This window comes from Sminthopsis crassicaudata, chromosome 2, assembly GCF_048593235.1.
Source record: "Sminthopsis crassicaudata isolate SCR6 chromosome 2, ASM4859323v1, whole genome shotgun sequence".
Classification (NCBI taxonomy): Eukaryota; Metazoa; Chordata; class Mammalia; order Dasyuromorphia; family Dasyuridae; genus Sminthopsis; species Sminthopsis crassicaudata.
In genome coordinates, this window is record NC_133618.1 from 368,243,622 (window position 1) to 368,270,283 (window position 26,662).

At 33.1% G+C, this 26,662-nt stretch overlaps 1 protein-coding gene across 4 annotated transcripts in view; it reads right to left on the reverse strand.

Annotated features, from left to right (window-relative positions):
• The window catches only part of LOC141556645 (MAP/microtubule affinity-regulating kinase 3-like), a 125,262-nt gene that overhangs the window by 65,369 nt on the left and 33,231 nt on the right, over positions 1 to 26,662 (reverse strand). For all 4 annotated transcript variants that reach the window (XM_074291099.1, XM_074291098.1, XM_074291097.1 and 1 more), the window contains exons 3-4: positions 15,050 to 15,103; positions 5,383 to 5,431 (exon numbers count right to left, since the gene is read on the reverse strand). In XM_074291099.1, coding sequence (XP_074147200.1) covers positions 5,383 to 5,431; positions 15,050 to 15,103 — 103 coding nt within the window. The remainder of the gene's footprint in view (positions 1 to 5,382; positions 5,432 to 15,049; positions 15,104 to 26,662) is intronic.

Genomic DNA, 26,662 nt, shown 5'->3' on the forward strand with positions numbered 1-26,662 from the left:
CCCCCCCCCCCCAAACTTTCAGATATGGGAGACCAGATCAAAGATGGAGAGATTAGTTCCAATTCCCACAATCATTTTTAAAAGAATTTTAAAAAGTTTTTGTTGATAAAACTTTTATTTGTATATTACTTTCATTTAGAAATATGTCACCTCTTTCCTGAGAGCCACTACTTATAACAAAGGGGAAAAAAAAAGATTAGCAAAACTAATTAGTTAACCAACTTTGATACAGTGTTGGAGGAGATCTATAGTCTTCTACCTCTGCAATGAAAAGAGAGCTGTAAATTCCCCACTGGTCTTCAAGGACAACTTAAGTTATAAACTTCACAGTACTCAGTTTTGGGATTGGAAATATCATTGTTTCTTGTATACTGTTTACATTATTATCACACTATTATAATTTGATATATTGTTTTGTTTAGCTGTCCCTTTAGGTGCATCTACTTTGTTTCTAGTTCTTTACTATTACCTAAAATACAAGTAGTTTAGTGTATATAAGACCTTTCTTTCTATTTTTTATCTCCCTGGGATATACACCTAGCAGTGGGTAAAAAAAATGAATATTTTACTCAACTTTCTTAGCATGATTCTAAATTGCTTAATAGAATGAATGGATCAATTTATTACTGTAATACTATTAGTATGCTATTTTATGCCTAGCCACTGACCATTTTCAATTTGTGTCATCTATATCCATTTGTTGGGTATAAGGTAAATCTGCAATTATTTTGAGTTGAATTTGCATAATTAATGATTTAGAACCAGTTTTCATATGTGGGATTAAAGATTGCAATGATTTGCTAGAACCACCAACTTTTCCTTTTATTCAGTAACCCATCTGTGTATGAAGAGGGAGGGAGAGAAAGAGACAAGAGTCATTCGTTATCTTTTAGATACTTTTAAATTTCTTGGTTTCTGTGATACTTCATTCTGGTCCTCCTGTCAGACTTTTCCTTCTTTTAGTCTCCTTTGCAGGATTATTTGTCCAGACCATGCCTGATAATTGTGGTTATCCCCCAGATATCTGTTCTGAGACCTCACTTCTTTCTTTATACTAAGTACAATCATCTCATCAGATTCCTTGGATTCAATTATTATTAGTATGATGGTGATTCTCAAATCCTAAATTCTAACTTTTTTCTGAAACTCTAATCTTGAATCTCCACCTATGTATTAAATTAACTCAAATTGGATATCTTATAGACATTTTAACTTCAATTTATATCAAACTGAACTCATCTTTCTTCCAAACTCTACCTCCTTCCTAACTTTTCTGTTATCAACGTCCTTCCAGTCACCCAAGCTCATAATCTAGGTGTCATCCTCAATCCTTCACTCTTACTGCCTCTCCTCTTCACAACCCAAATAGTGGAAAGTACTATCAACTTTGCTTTCTTAAAAATCTCTCAAATGCTTCTTCTCTCCTTTGACACTGCTACTACACTGGTACAGGCTCTGTCATCTTGCACTTAGAGCACTGCAATGGCCTGCTGGTTGGTCTCTCTGCCCCAAGTTTCTCCCCATTCCAGTTTATTATTATCCACTCATTTGCCTAACTGGTCTTTTTAAAAGTCAAAGTCTGACTATATTGACTCTATTCCAAAAATTCCAGTGGGTAACAGCAACTTTAAGATAAAAAAATAAAATCCTATTTCAAAGGCAAACAACTCTTTCCCCTCACTCCCCCACTTTTAAAATTCTTCTTACATTTTACACCCAAGATAGACTATGAGATCTTATGACAGTGGGCTCTTTACTATTCCTCATAAAAGACAGTGCATCTCTCTCAATTTTAAGCATTTTCTCTAGCTGTCATTTATACCTGGAATTCTCTCCCTTCTAACTGCTCCTTTGCTTCCTTTAAATCCCAGTTAAAATCCTATCTTCTACCAAAAATATTTCCTGATTCCCTCTTAAGGTACTCAGTACCTTTCCTACACTGATTATCTACTATTTATCCTCTATATGTTTTATCTGTATATAGCTGTTTTCATATTCTCTCCTCAATGAATAAAGGACTCTTTTTGCCTTTATTTATAGCTTCTAGCACTTACCACAGCACTTGGTACAGAGTAGATGCTTAATACTTAATATGTTTATTGATTTTTATGACTGACAGATATGAAAGTTAGCTAATCTTTTCTTCTCATTTTTTTTTGTGATATAACTTTAAGTACTCAGGTGGACCCTGAGTTCAAATTTTGTCTCAGACATTTATTAGCTGTGTGACCCTAGGCAAGTCTTCATTTAACTTCTGTCAGCCATAAATTCCTCATCTGAAAAATGGGGCAAATAATAACAGAAACTACTTCACAGAGTTGTTGTAAGGATCAAATGAGATGTGACATAATTGGCAAGCCTTAAAACACTATGTAAATACTATTTATTGTTATTAAAAAAATAAACAGGGAGCTATTTAAAGTAATTTATGTTGTCATTTGTGCGGGCTTTCAAAAATCTCAAAGGATCAGTGATTACATTCACCAATTCTTTTAGTACTGTGGGATACAGTCTATTAGGGACTGGCAATTTGAATTTATCAAAGTTGGATAGGTGGTCTTTTACTCTCTCCACAGTAGTGGTTTTTTTGTTTGTTTGTTTGTTTTCATTCCTATTAGTCATTTTTATTTAGTTCTTTTCAATTCATAAATGAGTTTCCTTGGTGGATGAAATAGAAGAAAACAAAAATTGCATACTTCTGCCTGATCTCATCATCCCCTGTTTTTATCCTATCCTGAGTAGTAGGCCTATTCTTTCTCTGATTTTTTTCCCCCCTCTACATAGTTTAAAATAAAAACAAACAATCTTTCCTGCCATCCTTTACGTTCTCATTGGGCTATGTTATCTTTGTTTTATTTTCTTCTTAAATATCCCTTTCCCCTTAATCCCCCATGAGCCATCATTTGTTGCAAAGAAAAAAAAAAAAAAAAAAAAAAAAAAAAAAAACTTAGATCAGCCAGGATAACCTATCAAATCTCAGTCAGTACACTTGCATATTTCTTCCCCTCATCCTCCCCCTCAACTTCTGAGAAAGTTTTCTTATCTCTGCTGTGTCATAATACTTGTAGAGACTATTCTTTTCAATTCATGCTTGTTACCTGACCTCGTTTCCTATTTCCTATATGTATCTCTTAAGTTTTCTCCATGTTTCCACACTGGTATCTTCAAAAAAACTCTCCATATTCCAATTCATCAGAATTGATTTATTTTTGTTGTCATTTGAATTTTATTCAGGAAAATTAAAACTCAGTGTGACTGACTTTGATGTAGAATTTTATCCATGGGATTCTATTCACCTTTCTGTGAATCCTTTGAAGTCCCACAACCTATGGTGTATATCAAATTATGGTCAGTTTTTCTCTACTCTGTAATAAATTCTAATATAGAATAGCCATATCCTCCTCAAGGTTAACATCACTTTTACTTTAGCATCTAGTTCTTGCTATGCAGAATCAGGTCCAGAATGATAGTTCTTTTTGTTGACTTCTTCACTTTTTGTAGATTAAATTATCATTAATAAATCCAATTACTCTTTTATAACAAAAATAATTTCAATAAATATCTGAATAATTGAAGTCCTCTATCATTTCTATTCAGTCTTCATATAGGCTTGTGATCTGCTTCCAGAACTCATTTATTTCTTTTGCCTTGATGGTATATAGTATTTTCAGATATAAGACCAATTCATTTTAATACTTCCATTAATTTTCACCCTAATATCCTCCAGAATGTTCTTCCCCTTCAGTTTTCCAAATTTCCAGAGATGAACATATTTTCTTAATATATAATCTGACCTTACATTCCCCTTTTTATTTAGTTGGTTGCTTCCAAATGAAGAGTCTTCCAGAATCCTATCACAAGAATAAGTTCTATCCTGCCAAATCTTTGTCTGTCTAGTAAAATTAAATAAAAATATACTTTTTTTGCTTTAGAATCTTGAGTTCATCTTGCTGTTAAATAAACTTCTGCAGTTTTGTATAGTCATCTGAAGCCCTTAAGTTGCTGGTAGTGGCTTTCTTGGACATGGCTTTCTGGACATTATTATGATTAAACTGGAACTAGTCTCTAAGCTATCAAAACCTTTCCTCTTTCTCCCTTCCCAAAGGGAAAAAGACAAAATCTTTTTATTAGACTTATTAGACTACAGGCAAAAAAACATCTTATTAGCCTTTGCCTGATAGCAACATGCCATTCTTTTAATATTTTAACATACATTCCCCAAATTAAAATCTGGTTATAAACACAACTTCACTAACCAGCTGTTTAATTCCCAAAGGTGCCTTTTCTCTTCTTTTACCTTTGTCTTCTTCATTCAGCAGCAGTGAGAATATTCCCTGAATCATTAAAATCTTAAGTTTCTTGCTTAAAACTTCATAATCCTTAGTAATGTTTTCTAGATTCTGGCAGCATCACTTGTACATATGTGTATAGTGAGAAGTAAGTTGTGCTTCTTCCACTGAGGCAGGATTGCAACTTATCATACCATAACAGACTAGCAGTCTGCCTTCTTGTAAAGTGCTTTTTTGAACTTAGCCATGCTAATCCTGGGATAACAATTTTTAATGAAAGAAAAAAAATCATTTCCCACTACTAAAAAAAAAAATCCTAGTTTTCCTTTTATCTTCAGTTATTTAAGATATGCATACTTTTTTCCCCCACCAATTACTACAAACATTCAAATAGTGAAATACTTGATTTGCTTGGAAATACTTGAAAATCATGGCTACTTTCAAAACAACAATTTCATTATATCCTATACTATTTTAAAACCATTTTTATACTTGTTATATAAACACAATCCTCTTGAAATATGAATATGATATGAGAAAATTAAGGTTACACAAAATATAAAGCAGGCAGAATTGTTTGCTTCATACAATAGGGATCATACTATGACATTTTAAACTGCAAATTTCCTTAGTGACTTAAAACAAGGATTACTATATAGGCAACTTTTCAGGAACACATTTCTTGCATAAAGGAAGATACATCTTTTCTTTCTATCCATCAATTTGTAAGAACTAATGGTTAGGAAAAGTTCTGCAACAGCGACAATCTGACATATGATAAGTATATTAATCCTTATTTAAAATATTCAGCCATATACAAAATACTAGCATTTAAGTATTAAATTTCCTAGCATTTAATTTAATATCTAGTAATTCACAATATCAGGGCAAGAACTCCACAGATTTAGAAATTTGTCATACATACTTTCTTATATGAAATTCTAGAAAGTAAAAACCATCACCATTTCATTCATACTCTAAGAAAATGTAATCATGTAAAGACCAACTTTCTTGAAAGGGACCTCCAACTTTGAAACATGACTTCCTAGAATGCATTTGATTCAATAAGCATTTAAAATAAAACAAAAAATACCTATGTTTGGATGGTTTAAAATCTTCATTATTCTTACTTCTCTGAAGAGCTAAAAAAAAAAAAGAAAGAACAAAGAAAAGAAAATGAAATGAGTAAAATTTACTTAACAGGTTATCCCACTGGTCCAGTACAAAATTCCAAGGGCAGAAATGAACACATACACATTTCTTTCCTAGAAAGGAATTACTCTGATTAATTTCAAATGTCTAACAGAGTCTTGCCTATGACTAACTTATGAAATAGGAATAACATTAACATATTTTAATTTGCTATCATAAAAAAAAGTCTACAATCACATAGGAAACAAACCACATTTCTGATTTCTTGATATCTGGGGTAACAATATTTAAATCTTCAAAATGAAAAGTTTCAGACTAAACTTATTTTACATATTCATGTTCCAACTATTTAAATGAGCAAGTACTACTGCAATCAAAATGAATTTTACCATAAACATATCAGGTCTGAAACTCAACACAAATTAAAGATTTTAAATCCAGAATCCAGACTGGAAAACAACAGTAATGGGGGATGGGGCTTCACAAAATAAGTCATGCTAGGATTATTTTAAACTTCAAGCCTGCCTGATGACTTAAAATGATTTGATGTGGAAATACTTTTGCAAGACCCCATCTATGACCTAATGAATATTTGTAAATTGAGACCCTTGCTCACATAAAAATCAACAAAACCTGTGTTACTATTATCACCAAAGTTAAGTCTCTACCTAATTCTAAACATGTCCAGAGATAGGTCTAACCAATTAAGTATGCTAAATGGAACAAAGACAGGGAGACAGATTGGGGGGGGGGGAGAGAGAAAGAGGGGAAGAGGGATGTGAAGGGGCGGAGAGATAGTTGATTCCATACAATATGAGCAGAGAGTCATTCCAAAGCTGCCTAGACATGAATCACAATATGATGTAGATATTTGGTTCTACAAATTCTAGCAATAAAATTGGAAAAACACCATGAACACAAAAAATTAACATCAAAAACTGAATAAGAATATAAGAGGAGCCAAATATTATAAAAACATAGGTTAAAAACTTCAGTCTTAGACCAGTAACTGCTTGCCACTTCTAACTAGGTTTTCATTAGGTAAATTCAGAACATCCAAAACAATACTCCTTACTTTCTTCCCTCTTAATTGGACTCCTGACTTCTAGACTCTTCTCCTGTTCATTGCTCCTTCCACAAAGATCAAAATGATCTTTCTAAATTACATATACCCAGGGCTGCTAGATAGTACAGTGGGCAGAACATTAGTCATGGAATCAGGAAGACTTGAGTTCAAATCCAACTTTGATACTTACTCATTGTATGACCCTAACAAGTCACTTAATCCTGATTGCCTTGTCAACACGTGAATGATTTCAATGTAATCTATTTAGTGCTAGCTTTGAAAGTGGCCTATAATATGACTACAGTACCTTCAGGAAATATCATGATAGAGAAATCTATTAGTGTGCTTCCCTGCTACAGAAACTTGGCAGTTAGGTAGTGCAGTATATAGAGTACCAGGCCTAGAATCAGGAAGACTACTCCTTGTGAGCTCAAATCTGGCTTCAGATACTTAATAACTACAAAGCAAATCACTTAATCCTATTTGCCTCAATTCATTTATAACATTAAGTCAGACAAGAGAACTGCAAACCATTCCAGTATCTCTACCAAGAAAATCCCAAAGTGTTACAGAGTCAGACAAAAATGAAAATCACTTAACAGTTTTCTTCCTTGAAATTTTCAAGGATTAGGAAAAGCAAAGTAGAAAAAGTAGCAGCCTCAATTGTTATCATGTTTATTTAAACAACTAAGAGTAGAATTGAGGAAATTGGGGAAGAATTAAAATTAAGTTTTTAACAGTTCCTAAACTAAAATATTTGAATTACCAAATAATTATAATAGTGTACAATATCCAGTTACATCTGAATAAGAACCCAGAGGAGAATGTATGGTTTTAAATATACATATGTATATATATATATAAAAGAATAATTTATTAGAAATTTTGAATTATTCATAATTATGGGCTTCCTTCAGCTGTTTTTAAAAAAGTAATTTATATCAAAAGTTACCCATTGCACCTATTCCTCCTCCCTTCCCAATAAACCTCCTCCAACAACAACAAAAACCTTAGTAATTTTCTTAAAGCAGAAGTTTGATCATGTCATTTATATTAAATTGCCCCAGGATATTGTGCTTTTTGAGTAGTTGTGCCTTTTTAGTATTTTTTTTTTTTTTTTTTTTTTGCCTCTTCCCTATATGGTAGGCTATTAGCTACCATTTCTGACCACTGTCTACATCTCTAATGGTACCAATATCTTTTCCCCACTTTTAATTTATTGGAAGCTTGGAAACATGATTAATAAAATTATGAGAATAATATTTAAAGAGTAAATAGATTCAGAAAAGATTAATAGTGGCTTCTTAACAAGTCTACAAACTTTAGAGGGAATATGCTTCCTCTTCCAGGTTCCTGGCTATAATCCAGGTGGGTAAACTTAGTAGACAACCTAGGTGACAGATGACAGATTACTGGACTGTGAAAATAGGAGATACAAGACTAACATGTAAAATTTGAAATCCCTAGAGTCTCAAACTTAATTTTGGCTATTCATTTTTAACATACTTCTCCCCCCCCTTCAAATTCTTTAAGAGACTAAAAAAACAATACTAGTTTAACTATTTTCCCATACTTTCTGAAAGAGATGTATAAGCAATGAAAGTGCCAAAATTTTTCTTCTATTCATAAGTCTAAATAAATCATACACTGGAAGATCATTTTAATGATCAAAATGCTGCTGTATACAATGATCCAAAGACAACCAGGAGTAGAATTAATTTTAGATTCACCCTAATTTTTTCCATGTAGAAATAGCTGAGAAACACTAGGGTTTACAGAAGTCCTCAAATGAGTCTATTATTTTACTTTTTTAAAAAAATAGCTTTTTATTTACAAGATATATCCATGAGTAATTTTTCAGCATTGACAGTTGCAAAACTTTTTGTTCCAACTTTTCCCCTCCATCACCCGACTCCCTCCCCCAGATGGCTGATTGACCAATACATGTTAAATATGCTGAAAGTATAAGTTAAATACAATATATGTATACATGTCCTTACAGTTATTTTACTGTACAAAAAGAATCAGACTTTGAAATAGTGTATGAAATATTTCCTGTGAAGGAAATAAAAAATGCAGGCAGACAAAAATAGAGGGATTGGGAATTCTATGTAGTGGTTCATCTCCCAGAGTTCTTTCACTGGGCGTAACTGGTTCAGTTCATTACTGTTCTATTGGAACTGATTTGGTTCTCATTGTTGAAAATGGCCACATCCATCAGAACTGATCATCATATAATATTGTTATTGAAGTATATAATGATCTCCCGGTCCTACTTATTTCACTCAACATCAGTTCATGCAAGTCTCCAGGCCTTTCTGAAATCATCCTGCTGGTCATTTCTTACAGAACAATAATATTCCACAATATTCCATATACCACAATTTATTCATCCATTCTCCAATTTATGGGCATCCACTCAGTTTCCAGTTTCTGGCCATTACAAAGAGGACCTCCACAAACATTCTTGCACATACAGGTCTCTTTCCCTTCTTTAATATCTCTGGGATATATAAGCCCAATAGTAACACTGATGGATCAAAGGGTATGCACAGTTTGATAACTTTTTGAGCATAGTTCCAAATCGCTCTCCAGAATTGATATGTAGTTTTGTTTATATTTTTTAAATTCCAAATTCTTTCATTATATATAGTTCTTCTTAAGCAATCTAAGTGGAGTTTGGCATGTAAATAATTTTCTCTAATCAAAATAATAAACAAACCAGTATGATTTTTACTTCTATTTACCTGACAATTGTTTTAGAACAATTAAAATTTTTTTGCTCCTACAAGGATGGCTAGAAAGTTTTTCCCCCAAATTAATTTATTTAATATTGTCTCTACTTACATTTAAAACATTTATTTGTTTTTTTAAACTTTTGAGTTGCAGATTTTTTCTTATACTAGCCCCCAAGTCCCCATTAAGAAATCACATATGAAACTATGTAAAACATCTCCATAAATCATATTGTGAAAAAAAAATTACCCCCCTCCCCAAAACAACAAAAATCTCAAGAAAAATAAAGGGGAGAAGTGAGAGAGATTCAATCTCTATTAAGGCACAATCAGTTCCTTCTTTGGGTAGGGATAGGATTTTTCATCATAAGTCCTTCAGAGTAGTCCTGGATTTTTGTAATACTGAAATTAACAAAGTAATTTATAGCTAATCATCCCAGAATATTACCATTACTTTGTATATGCAGTACATTTCACTTTGAGTTCATAGAGGGCTTTTTTTTTTTCCTTTTGGTAAGAGCATCCTGTTCATCATTCTTCATAAAATAATAATACTCCATCATAATCACACACCAAAACTTTATTCAGCCATTCCCCAAGTGATGGGCATCCCCTCACAATTTCCAGTTTTTTGCCCTGAGAAAAGAGCTGCTATAAATATTTTTGTACACATAGATCCTTTTCCTTTAAAAAAAAAAAATCTCCTTTAACATTCATGTCTAATAGTAGTGTTGTTAGGTCAAAGGATATGCATTGGGCATAGATAATATCTTTTGATCATTTATCAATTGGGACGTGCCTCTTTTTTTTTTTTTTTTTTTTAAATAAATTTAACTCAGATCCAAATTCTTTTTACAATTACTATCACTAACTATATTCCCCCAACCTCTTTTTATTCTATTCTCTCTCTTTTCACCATGTCTGTTCTCAAGTGTTTTTTTACTGACCATTTCCTCCCCCAATATGCTCTCTTTTTACCACCCTCCTTACTTCCTGTCAGGTAAAATAGATTTCTATAGTCATGTTGAGTATGTTATTTCCTCTTTGAGCCAATTTTGATGAGAGTAAAGTGCACTCACTGATCTTCTCCTCCTCCCTCCTTCCCCCCCCTCCCAACTCCCTTCCACTTGTAAAAGCTTTTTTTTTTTTTTGCCTTTTTATGGCTGATAATTTACATTCCACTTTCCCCTTTCTCTTTCTCTCAGTACATTCTTCTCTTACCCCTTAATTAAAAAAAAAAAAATCCCTTTATATTCAACTCATGTTTGTGTTTTCTACCTATATATATTCTTCCTAACTGCCATAATGAGAAAGTTTAATGAGTTAAAAGTACCATTCTCCCATGTAGAAATAGATAAACCTTATTAAGTCCCCTTTTGATATAACTTTCCTGCTTAACTCATATTTCTCATGAGCCTTGCATTTGAAAATCAAATTTTTCATTCAGCTGTGGTCATGACCAGAGCTTTCAATACTTGAAAATCTTCTGTTTCATTGAATTTCCATCCCCTCCCCCCCTCTCTATTACACTCAGTTTCGCTGAATAGTGATTCTTGGTTGGAATCCTAGCTCTATTACTCTCCAAAATATCATATTCCAAGTCCTCTGCTCCTTCAATGTAGAAGCTGCTAAATCTTATGTTATTTTGACTGTAGTTCCACAGCATTTGAATTGTTTTTCTCTGGATGCTTTTAATATTTCCTCTTTGACTTGGGAGTTCTGGAATTTGGCTATAATATTCTTGGGAATTTTCATTTTGGGATCTCTTTCAAGAGGCGATTAGGAGTTTTCTTTGGATCTATTTTCCAGGTCAATTGTTTTTTCAATAAGACATTTCACATTTTTTTTCTACTTAAAAAAATTTTTTTTTTTTTAAATGTAAAAGCAAATAGTTTCATCAATGAGTAAAAGGAAACGTGATTTTTTTCAAATTAGTCCAAAGTTCCATTTAGAAACTTAGTTTTTTGCTGCTATACTGATGCACATGTTTTGGAGTTTCATCTTATTTTTGATATCCAATGCTAATGGATTAAGATCTGAAAATGTTCCAATTATAAGGCAGAGATCTTTTTGGTTTCATAACACATTTGCTCCTTCAGTTGGCTTCTAGAAGATGAGGTATGTTTTACTGGATCAGGTATAAGTATATGTATAGGTATATGTCATCAAGTACAAAAAATTCATCATCTCCCCTTTGACATTCTATCAACTGGAAACCCACTGGTTAACACAAAATATTTGGAATTCTACAAGAGATGGGAGCTTTCACAAACTGAAATTGGTCATTGTGAATCATCTGTAAAAATTTCCAATGATGCTATAAATTTTGGATGATTTTAGTAAGCTATTAAAGCTGTGACACATTCTTATATCAGCTTATGTTCCTTTCCTTTTTTTTTTTTTCCTTCTTTTCCTGCAAAGTGAGATTTATTCTCTTATTCTCGATTCAAATTGAGGGCTCTGGTAATGAAGAAAATATCTCATTATATCTAGAATTTCAAAGATTAGAAGGATCTCTTCAGCTCTCCTTTTCTTTTCTTTTCTTTTTCTGAGGCTGGGGTTAAGTGACTTGCCCAGAGTCACACAGCTAGGAAGTGTTAAGTGTCTGAGATCCAAATTTGAACTTGGGTCCTCCTGAATTCAGGGATGGTGCTCTATCCACTGCACCACCTACCTGCCCCCTTCAGCTCTCCTTTTCAAAATCAATTCCTTTGCTAATTTCAAAGTTATCATCCTGATGAAATGTCATATTAACTTAATTAAGTTTTGAAATCAGAGGATCTGACAAATATGGAAATATATTTAGAAGAATTGCACATATTTAACTTATACTGAATTGCTTGTTGTCTACAGGAGTGAGGGGGGAAGAGGAGAGAAGAAGACAAATTTGCAATACAAGGTTTTGCAAAGGTAAATGTTGAAAACCATATTTGGGGGAAAAATATTATTAAAAAAAAAAAAAGAAAAGAAAAGAAATCAGATGATCTAGCCAAAAGACCAGCCACACTTTATCCCAAGAAATAAACTGCACAGCAATCTCTGTTACTTTCATTACATGGTTGTGTTTGAGAGATCCATAGTGAATTTGTTCAGGACTTCTCATGTTTCCTTGGAGAGAGTGCTAAAGAGTTCACTACTACCATCTATTACAATAAAGCTAAGCTTGCTAACCTTAGACAGTACCTCTTTATAGGGAATTTGTTATTATAAATACAATGATATATATATATCGATTGGTGAACTAAAATTGGTGAAATAAAATTTAACAAGGTCATATGACATGAAAAGAAGTCTTACTACATATTAAACTGCAAATATACTTCAGAGAAAACACAAGCACACCCACACCCACACCCACAAACCCCTTCCATGGGGGTCTAAGTAGCTAGATGGGCATTGATAGAAAACTTGATTCACTTTATACAATCTGGGAAGCCTAGCTACTCTTATAGGCAAACACGGAAGAACTCTTGATAGAATCACCTCAGTCTTAAAGTGGACCTCTTGTTCAGAAAGATTTTTGATTACAGTCCTAATCCAGGTGGAAGTCTCTGGAAACTCCACCTTTAACTGCATCCAACTGGAAAGTCAAATTATGACGTCAAATCTCTGATGTTATATTTCCCCTATAAAAGATCTGCTCAAACTTTATCTTAGCTAAACTTAATTAATTTGACCATAAAAAGCTATCATAATATCAGGGAATACCATCAACTCAGAAGAAAGAAATGTGAAAACTATAAACAGTCTCAAAAGAAAATTAATTGAACTCCAACTCAATAAGAACTCCTGGAAAAAGTAAAGAAAAGATGGAATTACTGGACTACCTAAAAGACAATATCAAAGAAAGAGCCTAGACCAAAAAAAAAAAAAAAAAAAAATTGTATTTCAAGAAATTATAAAGGAAAACTGCTCCAATATCTTAGGTGTAGAGGGCTTAGATTATGATATTTCAGAAGGCAAAGGAACTAGATTACAATAAGGAATAATGTACCTAGCAAAACAGAATATAATCCTTCAGAGGAAAAATGGATATTCTAATGAAATAAAGGACTTTTAAGCATTTCTGATGAAGAGAGCAGAGTTGAATAGAAAATCTGAAATTCAAACACAAGCCTCAAGAGAAACATAAAAAGATAAATATATAAATAAATATATTTCTATATAGAAAGAGGATATATATATATATAACTCTTAAGAACTTTATCAGTATAAAGGCAGTTAAAAGGAGCATATATAGAGGAAATGGATATAAGTTGAACATGATGGGATAATTCACCCCTTCCCCCCATTAAGGAGTGTGAAAAATCGTACACTGAAAGAAGGGGACAGTACAAGTAGAATGAAAGATATTCTTTCACATAAAAGGAGTGTTCAGTTGTGTATAGAAATGTAATTTACCCAACAGGGAAATAGGAGGGAAGAGGATAAGAAATTAGAAGTTATTAAAAAATTAAATTTAGAAAAAATTTAAAATTAAAAAGCAAATTCAAAATTTAAAAAGAAAAAAATGCAAAAATAAACAAATAAATAAATAAAATTGAAAGCAGAACAAAAACATTTGGGCTTCTCTGTTTCTAAAAAGCCTTTATTTGACGGTGGAAAAATATTTGAATGTTAAGTATTTTAAAATCCTCACAATGATTATATTAACAAAAAGCTACAGGAGTTTGTTCCATACCTTTATCTTAATATCATTTAATTATTTTTATTGTAATTAATAAAAGATATCATAACACCTAGCTACTAGCAAAACAATAAAAGCATCTCTATGCTAAAAACACTAAGCAGACCAATGAAACTATTTAAAAAGCACTGACCCTTATTATTATCCCTTTGCTCCCTGAATCATTTTGGTTTAGCAACACATTGCCTAGAATAAGAATAGGATATAACAATTACACGTCTCAATGGTTATACGTTACCATTCTTTGAATATTACCTAACAATGTGAAGATGATACAATAATGCTAAATGGTTTATTTTAAGAGTCTCAATTTTAGATCCTTTAGTACCTACATGTAAATAAACTCACAAACTTACAAGATCAGATTTAGAGTAGGAAATTTTGGAAGCTAGATCCTTAGAAGCTATCTAGTCCAACTCTTTCACTTTACCAATGGGGAAACTGAAGCCCAGAGAGGATAAACAACTTACACAAAGTCACAGAAGGCAGTACACAGCAGAATCAGGTCCTCAAATTTTAAAACAACACCCTTTCCACTGTTCAATAGTGCCTCTTCATTTTTATTCTTTGGATTTTTATTGCCTTTCTTAGTAAATGTGGGCTACAAACATTCAAATTTCAGGTAGGTTTCAATATTTTCTAAATTATAGCTTTAAAGCAATTATAAGCTTCAGATTTGACAAGACAGTTTTTATATAATCATTTCTATTAAAAATTTCATGTAGGATAATAATAAAGTTGTAATAAAGTCCTATGGAAATGACATCATGATGGGTGATGACTTCTGTTAGTGGAAGGGCAGGTCTTCTGCTACCAATTTTATAAACTTCAAAACTGGGCTTAGCCTCATGGGCCTCAGAGGACTTGTTTAACGAAGAACGATGAGGTTCATTATAGAAAGCTGGGAACCAAATAACTGACTTTTTCGACCTAAGCAACGCTTAAAAAGACTCAGATATTTCAAACTACCAAAGTATTTTGGGAAGAAAATAATTTTGTTATACTAACTGTGAAATGAACAAGGATGAAAAAACTTAAGAAATAGAATGAGAAAAGAATGATGGTTAAAAAGCATATTTCCCCACCCAATACTGTTTCAGAACAAACTAAACAGCCTTACCTTCTGTAGACTTGTTGGATTCAATTGAGTCTTATCAATTATTTTTATTGCAACCTAGCGGGAAAAAAAGAAAAATTATATATTTTAAGAATTTATGCTTAAAAACCACAGATTAACTGGTGTAGCTAAATTTTCTAAAAATGTTTACTCCCCCAAAAAGAATAAGCAAAAAATTCAAGATGCCAGATACACAAACTCTGCAAACAATATTTTTCATTTGTGATACTGTTGTTTTTTTAATCAAAACACAAAAATGCTTCTGTGGAAATTAATGTCTAAGTTCATTCTAACAAAAAAAAAATTTGTTTACATTTTATACAATAAGAACAGATATGCAAGACAAATTGTCTTAAACATTTGTTTCAGAAGTTGGACATGAAACTGCCATTCTAACCCCAAGACCCACTTTCCAATATGCTACTCTAAATCTCTTCTATATACAAATTAAATATGGAAAACTAATATTCACAAATTCCACCTAAGAATTCCGAGTTGGACCTCTTACAAACCGTTCATTAAACTTTTTCCCCTCCAATGTAGATTCATTGTCATTTTATGAGGGGATACTGTACCTAATTTTCTGCTTCAAGAGTTTACAAATTAGTTCATATTTTACAACAGCATGCCCCTGGTTGCTATAGATTTCTTCTTGACAATTAAACAAAATATTCACTGATTTAGTCTTAAATCTCTTTTAGTACCCTCATTATGGTAATTTATATCAACTGAATTTGTATATAAAATTATAATAATCTGGGATCTTTTCCTTCCTCTAATTTCCAATCTTTTAGCATTAGTAACTGATTTGCATAGGTATATTTAAGAGTTATAAACCTGAAAATCATTATTTTTCTCTAATTTCCATTCTAAAGTTTTGTCTTAATTTTATTTTTTGTCCTAACAAGTTCATAATCTGACCAGTACAGGCACTGATGGTTCAAGAATGATTCATATGTCAATAAAGAATCACTTTACACCTATCAAAATATAATTCTTTTTTTTTTTTTTTTTTTTTGGTGAGGTTATTCAGTGCTCCTAGGTCCAACATCTTCTAATTCTTTTCTTGAAGAAAATATTCTTGGTATGATGGTGATGAGGCTTCTTTGTACTCCACAAGACTTTAGTCTCTCACTCCTTATTCCTGAATGACATTTTCCTGTTTTAAATGCATTATTTTTAGTATTCATTAAAAAAAAAAAAAAAAAAAAAAGAGTTCTGAATTCTCCCCTCCCTCATTCACTGAGAAGACAATGATATTATGCATGTGAAATCATGAAAAATATATTGCTACTCCAACATTTTCTTTTTTTTAAATTTTATTTAGAATTTTTTCCCCACAGTATATATGCATGAGTAATTTTTTAATATAATATTATCCCTTGTATTCATTTTTCCAAATTATCCCCCCCCTTCCTCCACTCCCTCCCCCCCCCATGACAGGCAATCCCATACATTTTACATATGTTACAATATAACCCAGATACAATATATGTGTGTAAATACCATTTTCTTGTTGCACATTAAGTATTAGATTCCGAAGGTATAAGTAACCTGGGTAGATAGACAGTAGTGCTAACAATTTACATTCACTTCCCAGTGTTCCTTCTCTGGGTGTAGTTGTTTCTGTCCATCATTGATCAAATGGAAGTGAGTTACTCCAACATTTTCAATGTATATTTTCATCCTAATTTAATTTGCAAGGTCTTGTTGAGTTTTCACAAATTAATTAATTAAAAATTAATTAATTCAGTTTGTCCAATAGTATTATCCAATAACCAAGGAACTGACATGTAGAAAACAGCTAAATTACTGCTTATAAGTCTAAAAGCTATGTGATCCTCACTACCATGTGCACTTAAAAAAAAAAAATATATATATATATATATATGTATATATATATATTTTTTTTTAAAACACATATTACTTTATGAATCATAATGGGAGAGAAAAATCAGAACAAAGGGAAAAAACCATGCATGGGACAGATTAAAAAAAACAAACAACCTAACAACATTAAAAAGTGAACATAAACATAGCATGTGTTCAATTACATTTAGTCTCCTTGAGTTCTTTCTTTGGATGCAGATGGAATTTTCTGTCCAAAGTCTATTGGGATTGCTTTGAATTATTGAGAAGAACCAAGTCTTTTCATAGTTGATCATCACACATTGCTGTTATTGTATTCCTGGTCCTGCTTGTTTTGCTCAGCATCACTTCATGTAAATCTTCCTAGGCCTTTCTAAAATCAGCTTGCTCATAATTTTTTATAGAACAATAATATTCTATTACTTTCATAAACCACAAAAACAGCCATCTCTAACTGATGAGCATCTACTCATTTTCCAATTCTTTGCTACTACAAAACAAGCTGCTACAAACACTTTTCTATGCACTCTTTTCTGCCACTCTACAATCATCACTGCAGAAGAAAAAAAGACGGTTTCAGCTTATAGCCAGAAAAGTGGCAATATATCAAAAAACCAGAACAGTCCACGTTGGGGAATTGCAGAAATATAGACACACTAATGCAATGTTGGTGAAGCTCTCAAATAATTCAACCATTACAGAAATCAATTTGGGAATATGGAAAGCAAGTTACTAAAATATCTGTATGTTTTGACCCAGAGATTTCACTGTTGGCACATACCTCAAGGAAGACACTGACAAAAAGACTCCATAGATACCAAAATATTTATACAGCAGCCCTTTTTGTGATAGCAAAGAACTGGAAACAAAGATGCCCATCATTGTGCCTGAAAATATATAAAGAAAGGTATAAAGACCCAGGGCAATGACCCTGAGAAGGTCAGTAAAAGTCTAGGAGACAGAGGTCAACATAGGAACTAAAGTAACATAGATCTAGACCAAACAGCAGACCAACTAAACTATCCAAAAGTCTCCACTACCTACATCTTTGTTCCCATTCTTTTACTTGCCTCGCTCTCACTATTCTTCAATTTTTCACTGCCTAAAAACACACTAATGTCTCCTTATCTTAAAACACACATACACACACACACACACACACGAGATTCATTCATTTCCTCAAACTAGAACTCTTTATGTTCTCTTCCCCAATGTCTAAATTCTCTGAGAAAGCTGTCTTCAATTGGTACCTCCACTTCTTCTCTTACTCTTACCCTGGGGCAAGTCCTGATCATTTCACTCTTGGACTATTGCAATAGATTCTTTGCTTCAAGTTTCTCCCCACTTATATTCCTTAAGCACAGATCTGACTATATTATTCCCCTACTCAAAAATTTCTAGAGGCTCCACTTTTTAGGATCAAATATAAAATGTTGCTTGGCTCCCTCCCTTGCCCCAGGTGGTGACTCTAAATGGAGAGAATGAATGCATCTTCAATGCTATGAGTTCAATTATGTGGGGTTAGTATGAAGGAGGAGTTGAAGATGATATAGGGGTTGCAAGCCTGGGTTACTGGGGAGATGGATAGTAGTGCCTTTAACAGTAATAGAGAAGTTGGAAAGCCTCTGGGGGTGATGGGTTTGGGAGTGGAAGATGAGTTTTAATTTTAGACCTGTTGAATTGAGGATGTCTATTAGATATCCAGTTTGAGATGTTAAATAGGCTATTGGAGAAATGAAACTGAAGTCAGGAAACAGACTACAGCTGAATCAATAGATCTGAAAATCTGTAGAGATGATTATTAAACCCAGGGGAATTGATGAAATTACCATTTTTCTAGAAAGAAAAGAGAAGATAATATAGTATTGTATCCTGCAGAAAAGTGTGTAGTGTCAAAGATTGCAGAAAGGTCAATAAGGATGAAGATTGAGAAAAGGCCATTAAGTTTGGAAATTAAGAGATCATTTGGAACTTGAGACAGTAGTTTCAAATGAAGGATGTGATCAGAAACCAGACTACGAGGTTTAGAAACGAGTAAAGAGGAAGTGGAGGTACCAATTGAAGATAACTTTCTCAGAAAATTTAGACATTGGGGAAGAGAACATAAAGAGTTCTAGTTAGAGGAAATGAATGAATCTCATGTGTGTGTGTGTATTTTAAGGAGACATGAATGTGTTTTTAGGAAGTGAAAAATTGAAGAATAGTGAGAATGAGACAAACAAAAGAATGGGAATAAGGATGCAGGTAATGGAGACTTTTGGTCTGCTGTTTGGTCTTGATCTATGTTACTTTAGTTCTTATGTTGATCTCTGCCTGCTAGACTTTTATTGATCTTCTCAGGGTTATTGCCTTGGGTCTTTAGACCTTTCTTTATATATTTTCAGGTGCATGCACAATGATGGGCATCTTTTGTTTCTAATTTTTTGGTCTTCTACAACCTAATTATTCTCCTCTGAGACATCTTCAGTGACAATGGTCTTCTTGCTATTCCTTTTATATGCTTCTTCATGCCTTTTCAATGGCCATCTACATTCCTAAAATACTTTCCTTATTTCTGTTGACCTGTTTTCCTCAATTTAGCTCTGACCTTCTTCAAGATTGCCATTCCCAGTTACCAAAGATTGCTAGTAGGGGGCAGCTAGGCGGCACAGTGGATAGAGCACCAGCCTTGAATTCAGGAGGGCCTGAGTTCAAATCTCAGACACTTAAGACTTCCTAGCTGTGTGACCCTGGGCAAGTCACTTAACCCCAGTGGGGGGGGGGGATTGCTAGTGCCTTTCCTTTGTGATAATCTCTCACGTATACTGGATGTATCTTGTATGTATGTAGTTACTTGAATATTGTTCCCCCATAGAATATTAGTTCCTTGTGCATGGGGGACTATGTTTTTTGCCCTTCTTTAATACTCAGTGCTTAGTACAGTGCCTGGCACACAGTAAGAGTTTATTAAATTCTTGATGATACTTCCCTACAAGGACTACATGCACGAAAAGAAGAAATCAAGCAATTTAAGAAATAAAATAAAAGAAATGAAAATTCTGGAAGACCTAGAAAGAGACTAAAAAAGTTAGAAAACAAAATGGTTTTCTCATCTAAGTTAAAGACCAGAAAAATTGGAATATATAAACAGAATCAAAGACTACATAATAAAGAAATATTAGAATAAAATAAAAGGAAAACATAATTTATCTGCTATCAAAAAATAAATGACCAAGAAAACATGTCAAGAAGATGTTTAAAAATCACTGGACTTCCTGAAAAACATGATTCAAAAAAGACAAAATCCAGAATATTCTATTTCAAGAAATCATAAAGAAAATTACTCATTTCCTAGAACCAGAAGCCAAAGTAAAAAATAGAATCCACTGATCAGCTCTTTTTTTTTTTTTTTAAAGAGGCAAATACATATTTTTACGTTCTGAGTAGTAACAATAAATGTAATAAAATAAAACATAATGGGCATCTTCCATATGATTATCAATCTATGCTTCTAAACCTAAAAAAATCTCCAGGCAGTTCATAGGCCCAGATTTTCTTTGTTTCTCTTTTTTAAATTATAGTTTTATTTACCAGATATATGCATGGGTAATTTTACAGCATTGACGATTACCAAACCTTTTGTTCCAATTTTTCCTCCCCCCCCCCCAGATGGCAGGTTGACCGATACATGTTAAATATGTTAAAGTATAAATTAAATACAATATATGTATACATGTCCAAACAGTTATTTTGCTGTACAAAAAAATCGGACTTTGAAATCATGTACAATTAGCCTGTGAAGGAAATCAAAAATGCAGGTGGACAAAAAACAGAGGGATTGGGAATTCTATGTAGTGGTTCATAGTCATCTCCCAGAGTTCTTTTGCTGGGTGTAGTTGGCTCAGTTCATTACTGCTCTATTGGAATTATTGGTTCATCTCATTGTTGAAGATGGCCACGTCCATCAGAATTGATCATTAAATAGTATTGTTGTTGAAGTATATAATGATCTCTTGGTCCTGCTCATTTCACTCGGCATCAGTTCATTTAAGTCTCTGTAGAACTTTCTGAAATCATCCTGTTGGTCATTTTTTACAGAACAATAATATTCTATAATATTTACATACAATTTATTCAGCTTTTCTCCAATTGATGGGCATCCACTTAATTTCCAGTTTCCACTGATCAGCTCTTAAAAACTCAAGAGAAAAAAATCCCAGAAATGTAATAGCCAAATTTCCCCCACAAATATCAAAATAGGATCACAGCAAATTTGCCACCTTCTACTATAAATAAGAGAAGATCATGGAATATTTCAAAAAGATTTGCAACCAAGAAGCAACTTATCCTACTCAAAATTAAGCAACATACTTTGATGGAAATGCACTCTGGTGAACCAGAGGACTGTGAAACATTTCTGATCAAAAGTTCAGAACTGAGTAGGAACTTTGAAATACAAATACAAAATGGCAAGAGAAACATAGGAAAATAAAATTTGTTTGAGCAATTAAAGGGACTACATAATGCAATGCTAACATTTTAGTGGGGGAAAAGAAATAAGAGTAATTTTATAAGATCCTTATCTATTTCTTCTGGTTCCTAAGTGTGAGTTACTATTCCCAGGGTCTCAGTCTAGGAACTTTGTCTTTTTGTCTTCTAATTCTTGGTGATAATTAGCATTTCTAAATAAACAGCTCAAAAAACTCACAAATGTAGCTCTTCTGAATTACAGTCTGACATCACCAACTTCTTCCTGGACAGCTATACCTGAATGTCCCCACAAGTACCTCAAACATAACATATTCAAAATGGAGCTCACTAAACTAATCCCTATGGTCTTTCCTATTTTTGTAGAAAGCATCATTATTTTGTTGACTACCTTTGAAACCTTTCAACTTTTCCTCTCTCTTACTTCCTCAAACCCAATTAAGTTACTAAGTCTTCTCAATTTGACTTCCACAATATTTATTGAAGTTTTCCCCATCTATCCAATCACATGACCATCACCCCAGTTCAAGCCCCCTATGCCTAACCTAAACTACTACAATTGTCTTCCTCTTTCCTATCTCTCCCCCTTCCATACATCATTTACAGGGCTAACATTTTAATATTCTTAAAGCATAAGTATGACCTCTAGAATAAAATATAGTCCTTTTAGCAATTAAAATTTTTGAAAATCCAATCTAACAGGGCAGGTAGATGGAGTAGTGGATACAGCACCAGCCCTGAAGTTAGGACCTGAGTTCAAATGTGGCCTCAGACACGTAACACTTCCTAGCTGTGTGACCTTGGGCAAATCACTTAATCCCAATTGCCTCAGCAAAAAAAAAAAAAAAAAAAAAAAAAAAAAAAAAAAGAGAGAGAGAGAGAGAGAGAGAGAGAGAGAGAGAGAGAGAGAGAGAGAGAGAGAGAGAGAGAGAGAGATAACCAGATGAGTTTATCAATCACTAATTATTTATTGAATTCCTGATTTGTATCAGACATAACACATGGAGTTAGAAAAATAAATACAGGGGTAGCTAAAGGGCACAGTGGATAGAGCACCAGCTCTGAAATCAGAAAGAGCTGAGTTGAAATCTGACCTCACATACTTAACACTGCCTGGCTGTATGACCCTGGGCAAGTCACTTACCCAATTACCTCAGAGAGAGAAGAGAAGAGAAAGAAAAAATAAATACAAAGAAATAATTCTTTCTCACAAGAGCTTAACATACTAAAAGGAGAGACAATAAGTATATATGTAAATATGCAGCATATAAATAGTGACACAAATAACTGAATAGGAAACAAGAGGGGAAATCTATGAGAGAAAGGGAAGAGGAGAGACATTTGAGATAGCCAAGACAAATCCACAGATATAAGAGACAGAGTATTATATATGAGAAAGAGTTGGCTATACAGAGTTGGAAAAGTGAGTAACGGTCAAGGAAATTGCATAAATTAATGTGAGGTGTCATACAATTTTAAAAAATAAAAGGAATATATATATATCTATATCTATAGATACACACACACACACACATATATATATGTGTATATATATTTTTTCTCCTAGAAGCAACAGGAAGCCACTGAAGTTTACTAAATCTGGAATTAACAAGGTCAAATCTACATTTAAGGTGTAGTGAGGTGACAGATTAGGAAGAAACTTGAAAGGTAAACCATCCCATGTTCCTCCAATTTATTTATGATTTCGTTCTTTATGCCTAAATCTTGGACCAATTTTGATCTAATCTTAGTATGTGGTGTTAAATGTGGGTCCATGCCTAGTTTCTGCCATACTAATTTCCAGTTTTCCCAGCAGTTTTTGTCAAATAATGAATTCTTATTCCAAAATTTGGGATCTTTGGGTTTGTCAAAGATTAGATTGCTATTTTTATTCACTATCTTGCCCTGTGAACCTAACCTATGCCACTGATCAACTAGTCTATTTCTTAGCCAATACCAAATGGTTTTGGTGACTGTTGCTTTATAATATAGCTTTAAATCAGGTACACTTAGACCACCTTCCTCTGACTTTTTTTTCATTAGTTCCCTTGCAATTCTCGACCTTTTATTCTTCCATATGAATTTTGTTGTTATTTTTTCTAGGTCATTAAAATAGTTTCTTGGGAGTCTGATTGGTATAGCACTAAATAAATAGATTAGTTTGGGGAGTATTGTCATCTTTATTATATTTGCTCGGCCTATCCAAAAACACTGAATGTCTTTCCAATTATTTAAATCTGACTTTATTTTTGTGGCAAGTGTTTTGTAATTTTGCTCATATAATTCCTGACTCTCCTTTGGTAGATATATTCCCAAATATTTGATACTATCGACTGTTATTTTGAATGGAATTTCTCTTTGTATCTCTTGCTGTTGGATTGTGTTGGTAATGTATAAAAATCCTGAGGATTTATGTGGATTTATTTTGTATCCTGCGACTTTGCTAAAATTCTGAATTATTTCTAATAGCTTTTTAGCAGAGTCTTTGGGGTTCTCTAAGTATACCATCATGTCATCTGCGAAAAGTGACAATTTGATTTCTTCATTTCCTACTCTAATTCCTTGAATCTCTTTCTCGGCTCTTATTGACGAGGCTAGAGTTTCTAGTACTATATTGAATAGTAATGGTGATAGTGGGCAACCTTGTTTCACTCCTGATCTTACAGGGAAAGGTTCTAGTTTATCACCATTACATATGATGTTTACTGAAGGTTTTAAATATATGCTCCTTATTATTTTAAGGAATAGTCCATTTATTCCTATACTCTCAAGCATTTTTAGTAGGAATGGATGTTGGATTTTATCAAATGCTTTTTCTGTATCTATTGAGATGATCATATGGTTTTTATTAATTTGATTATTAATATGGTCAATTATACTAATAGTTTTCCTAATATTAAACCAGCCCTGCATTCCTGGTATAAATCCCACTTGGTCATAGTGTATTATCCTGGGGATGATTTTCTGAAGTCTATTTGCTAATATCTTATTTAAGATTTTAGCATCAATATTCATTAAGGAAATTGGTCTATAGTTTTCTTTTCAGTTTTCGATCTACCTGGTTTAGGTATCAGTACCATGTCTGTGTCATAGAAGGAATTTGGTAGGACTCCTTCAATCCCTATTTTTTCAAATAGTTTACATAGCATTGGAGTTAGTTGTTCTTTAAATGTTTGGTAGAATTCACCTGTAAATCCATCTGGTCCTGGGGACTTTTTCTTAGGAAGTTGGTTAATAGCTTGGTCTATTTCTTTTTCTGAGATGGGACTATTTAGACTACTTACTTCTTCCTGTTAATCTGGGCAAGCTATATTTTCTTCCATTTCATTTAAGTTATCGAATTTATCGGCATAAAGTTGAGCAAAGTAGTTCCTAACTATTGTTCTAATTTCCTCTTCATTAGTGGTGAGTTCACCCTTTTCATTTTCAAGACTATCAATTTGCTTTTTCTCTTTCCTTTTTTTAATCAGGTTTACTAAGGGTTTGTCTATTTTGTTGGTTTTTTCATAAAACCAACTCTTAGTTTTATTAATTAATTCAATAGTTTTTTTACTTTCAATTTTATTAATCTCACCTTTTATTTTTTGAATTTCAAGTTTTGTGTTTGTCTGGGGGTTTTTAATTTGTTCCTTTTCTAGCAATTTTAGTTGTAAGCCCAATTCGTTGGCCCTCTCTCTATTTTATGCAAGTAGGCCTGTAGAGATATAAAACTTCCCCTTATTACTGCTTTGGCTGTATCCCACACATTTTGGTATGATGTCTCATTATTGTCATTTTCTTGGGTGAAGTTATTAATTATGTCTATGATTTGCTGTTTTACCCAATCATTCTTTAGTATAAGATTATTTAGTTTCCAATTATTTTTTGGTCTATTTTCCCCTGGCTTTTTATTAAATGTTATTTTGATTGCATTATGGTCTGAAAAGGATGCATTTACTATTTCTGCCTTACTGCATTTGATTTTGAGGTTTTTATGCCCTAGTATATGATCAATTTTTGTATAGGTTCCATGAACTGCTGAGAAGAAAGTATATTCCTTTCTGTCTCCATTTAGCTTTCGCCAAAGATCTATCATATCAAACTTTTCTAGTATTCTATTTACCTCTTTGACTTCTTTCTTATTTATTTTGTGGTTTGATTTATCTAATTCTGAGAGTGCAAGGTTGAGATCTCCCGCTGTTATAGTTTTGCTATCTATTTCCTCTTGCAGCTCTCTTAATTTCTCTTTTAAGAATTTAGATGCTGCACCACTTGGTGCATACATGTTTAATATTGATACTGCTTCATTATTGATGCTGCCCTTTAGCAGGATATAATGCCCTTCCTTATCTCTTTTAATTAGATGGTTTACCTCTCAGACTTGTGGAGGAGGAAGGAGTTTGTGTCCAAGGGAGAACTAGAGACCATTATTGATCACAAAATAGAACATTTTGATTACACCAAATTAAAAAGTTTCTGCACAAACAAAACTAATGCAAACAAGATTAGAAGGGAAGTAACAAATTGGGAAAACATTTTTACAGTTAAAGGTTCTAATAAAGGCCTCATCTCATATACAGAGAATTGACTTTAATTTATAAGAAATCAAGCCATTCTCCAATTGATAAATGGTCAAAGGATATGAACAGACAATTTTCAGATGATGAAATTAAAACTATTTCCACTCATATGAAAGAGTGTTCCAAATCACTATTGATCAGAGAAATGCAAATTAAGACAACTCTGAGGTATCATTACACACCTGTCAGATTGGCTAAGATGACAGGAACAAATAACGATGAATGTTGGAGGGGCTGTGGGAAAACTGGGACACTGATGCATTGTTGGTGGAGTTGTGAAAGAATCCAACCATTCTGGAGAGCAATCTGGAATTATGCCCAAAAAGTTATCAAAATGTGCATACCCTTTGACCCAGCCATACTACTACTGGGCTTATACCCCAAGGAACTACTAAAGAAGGGAAAGGGACCTGTATGTGCCAAAATGTTTGTGGCAGCCCTTTTCATAGTGGCTAGAAGCTGGAAGATGAATGGATGTCCATCAATTGGAGAATGGTTGGGTAACTATGGATAATGAATGTTATGGGAATATTATTGTTCTATAAGAAATGACCAACAGGAGAAATACAGAGAGGCTTGGAGAGACTTACATCAACTGATGCTGAGTGAAACGAGCAGAACCAGAAGATCATTATACACTTCAACAATGATACTGTACGAGGATGTATGCTGATGGAAGTGGATTTCTTCAACATAGAGAAGAGCTAATCCAATTCCAATT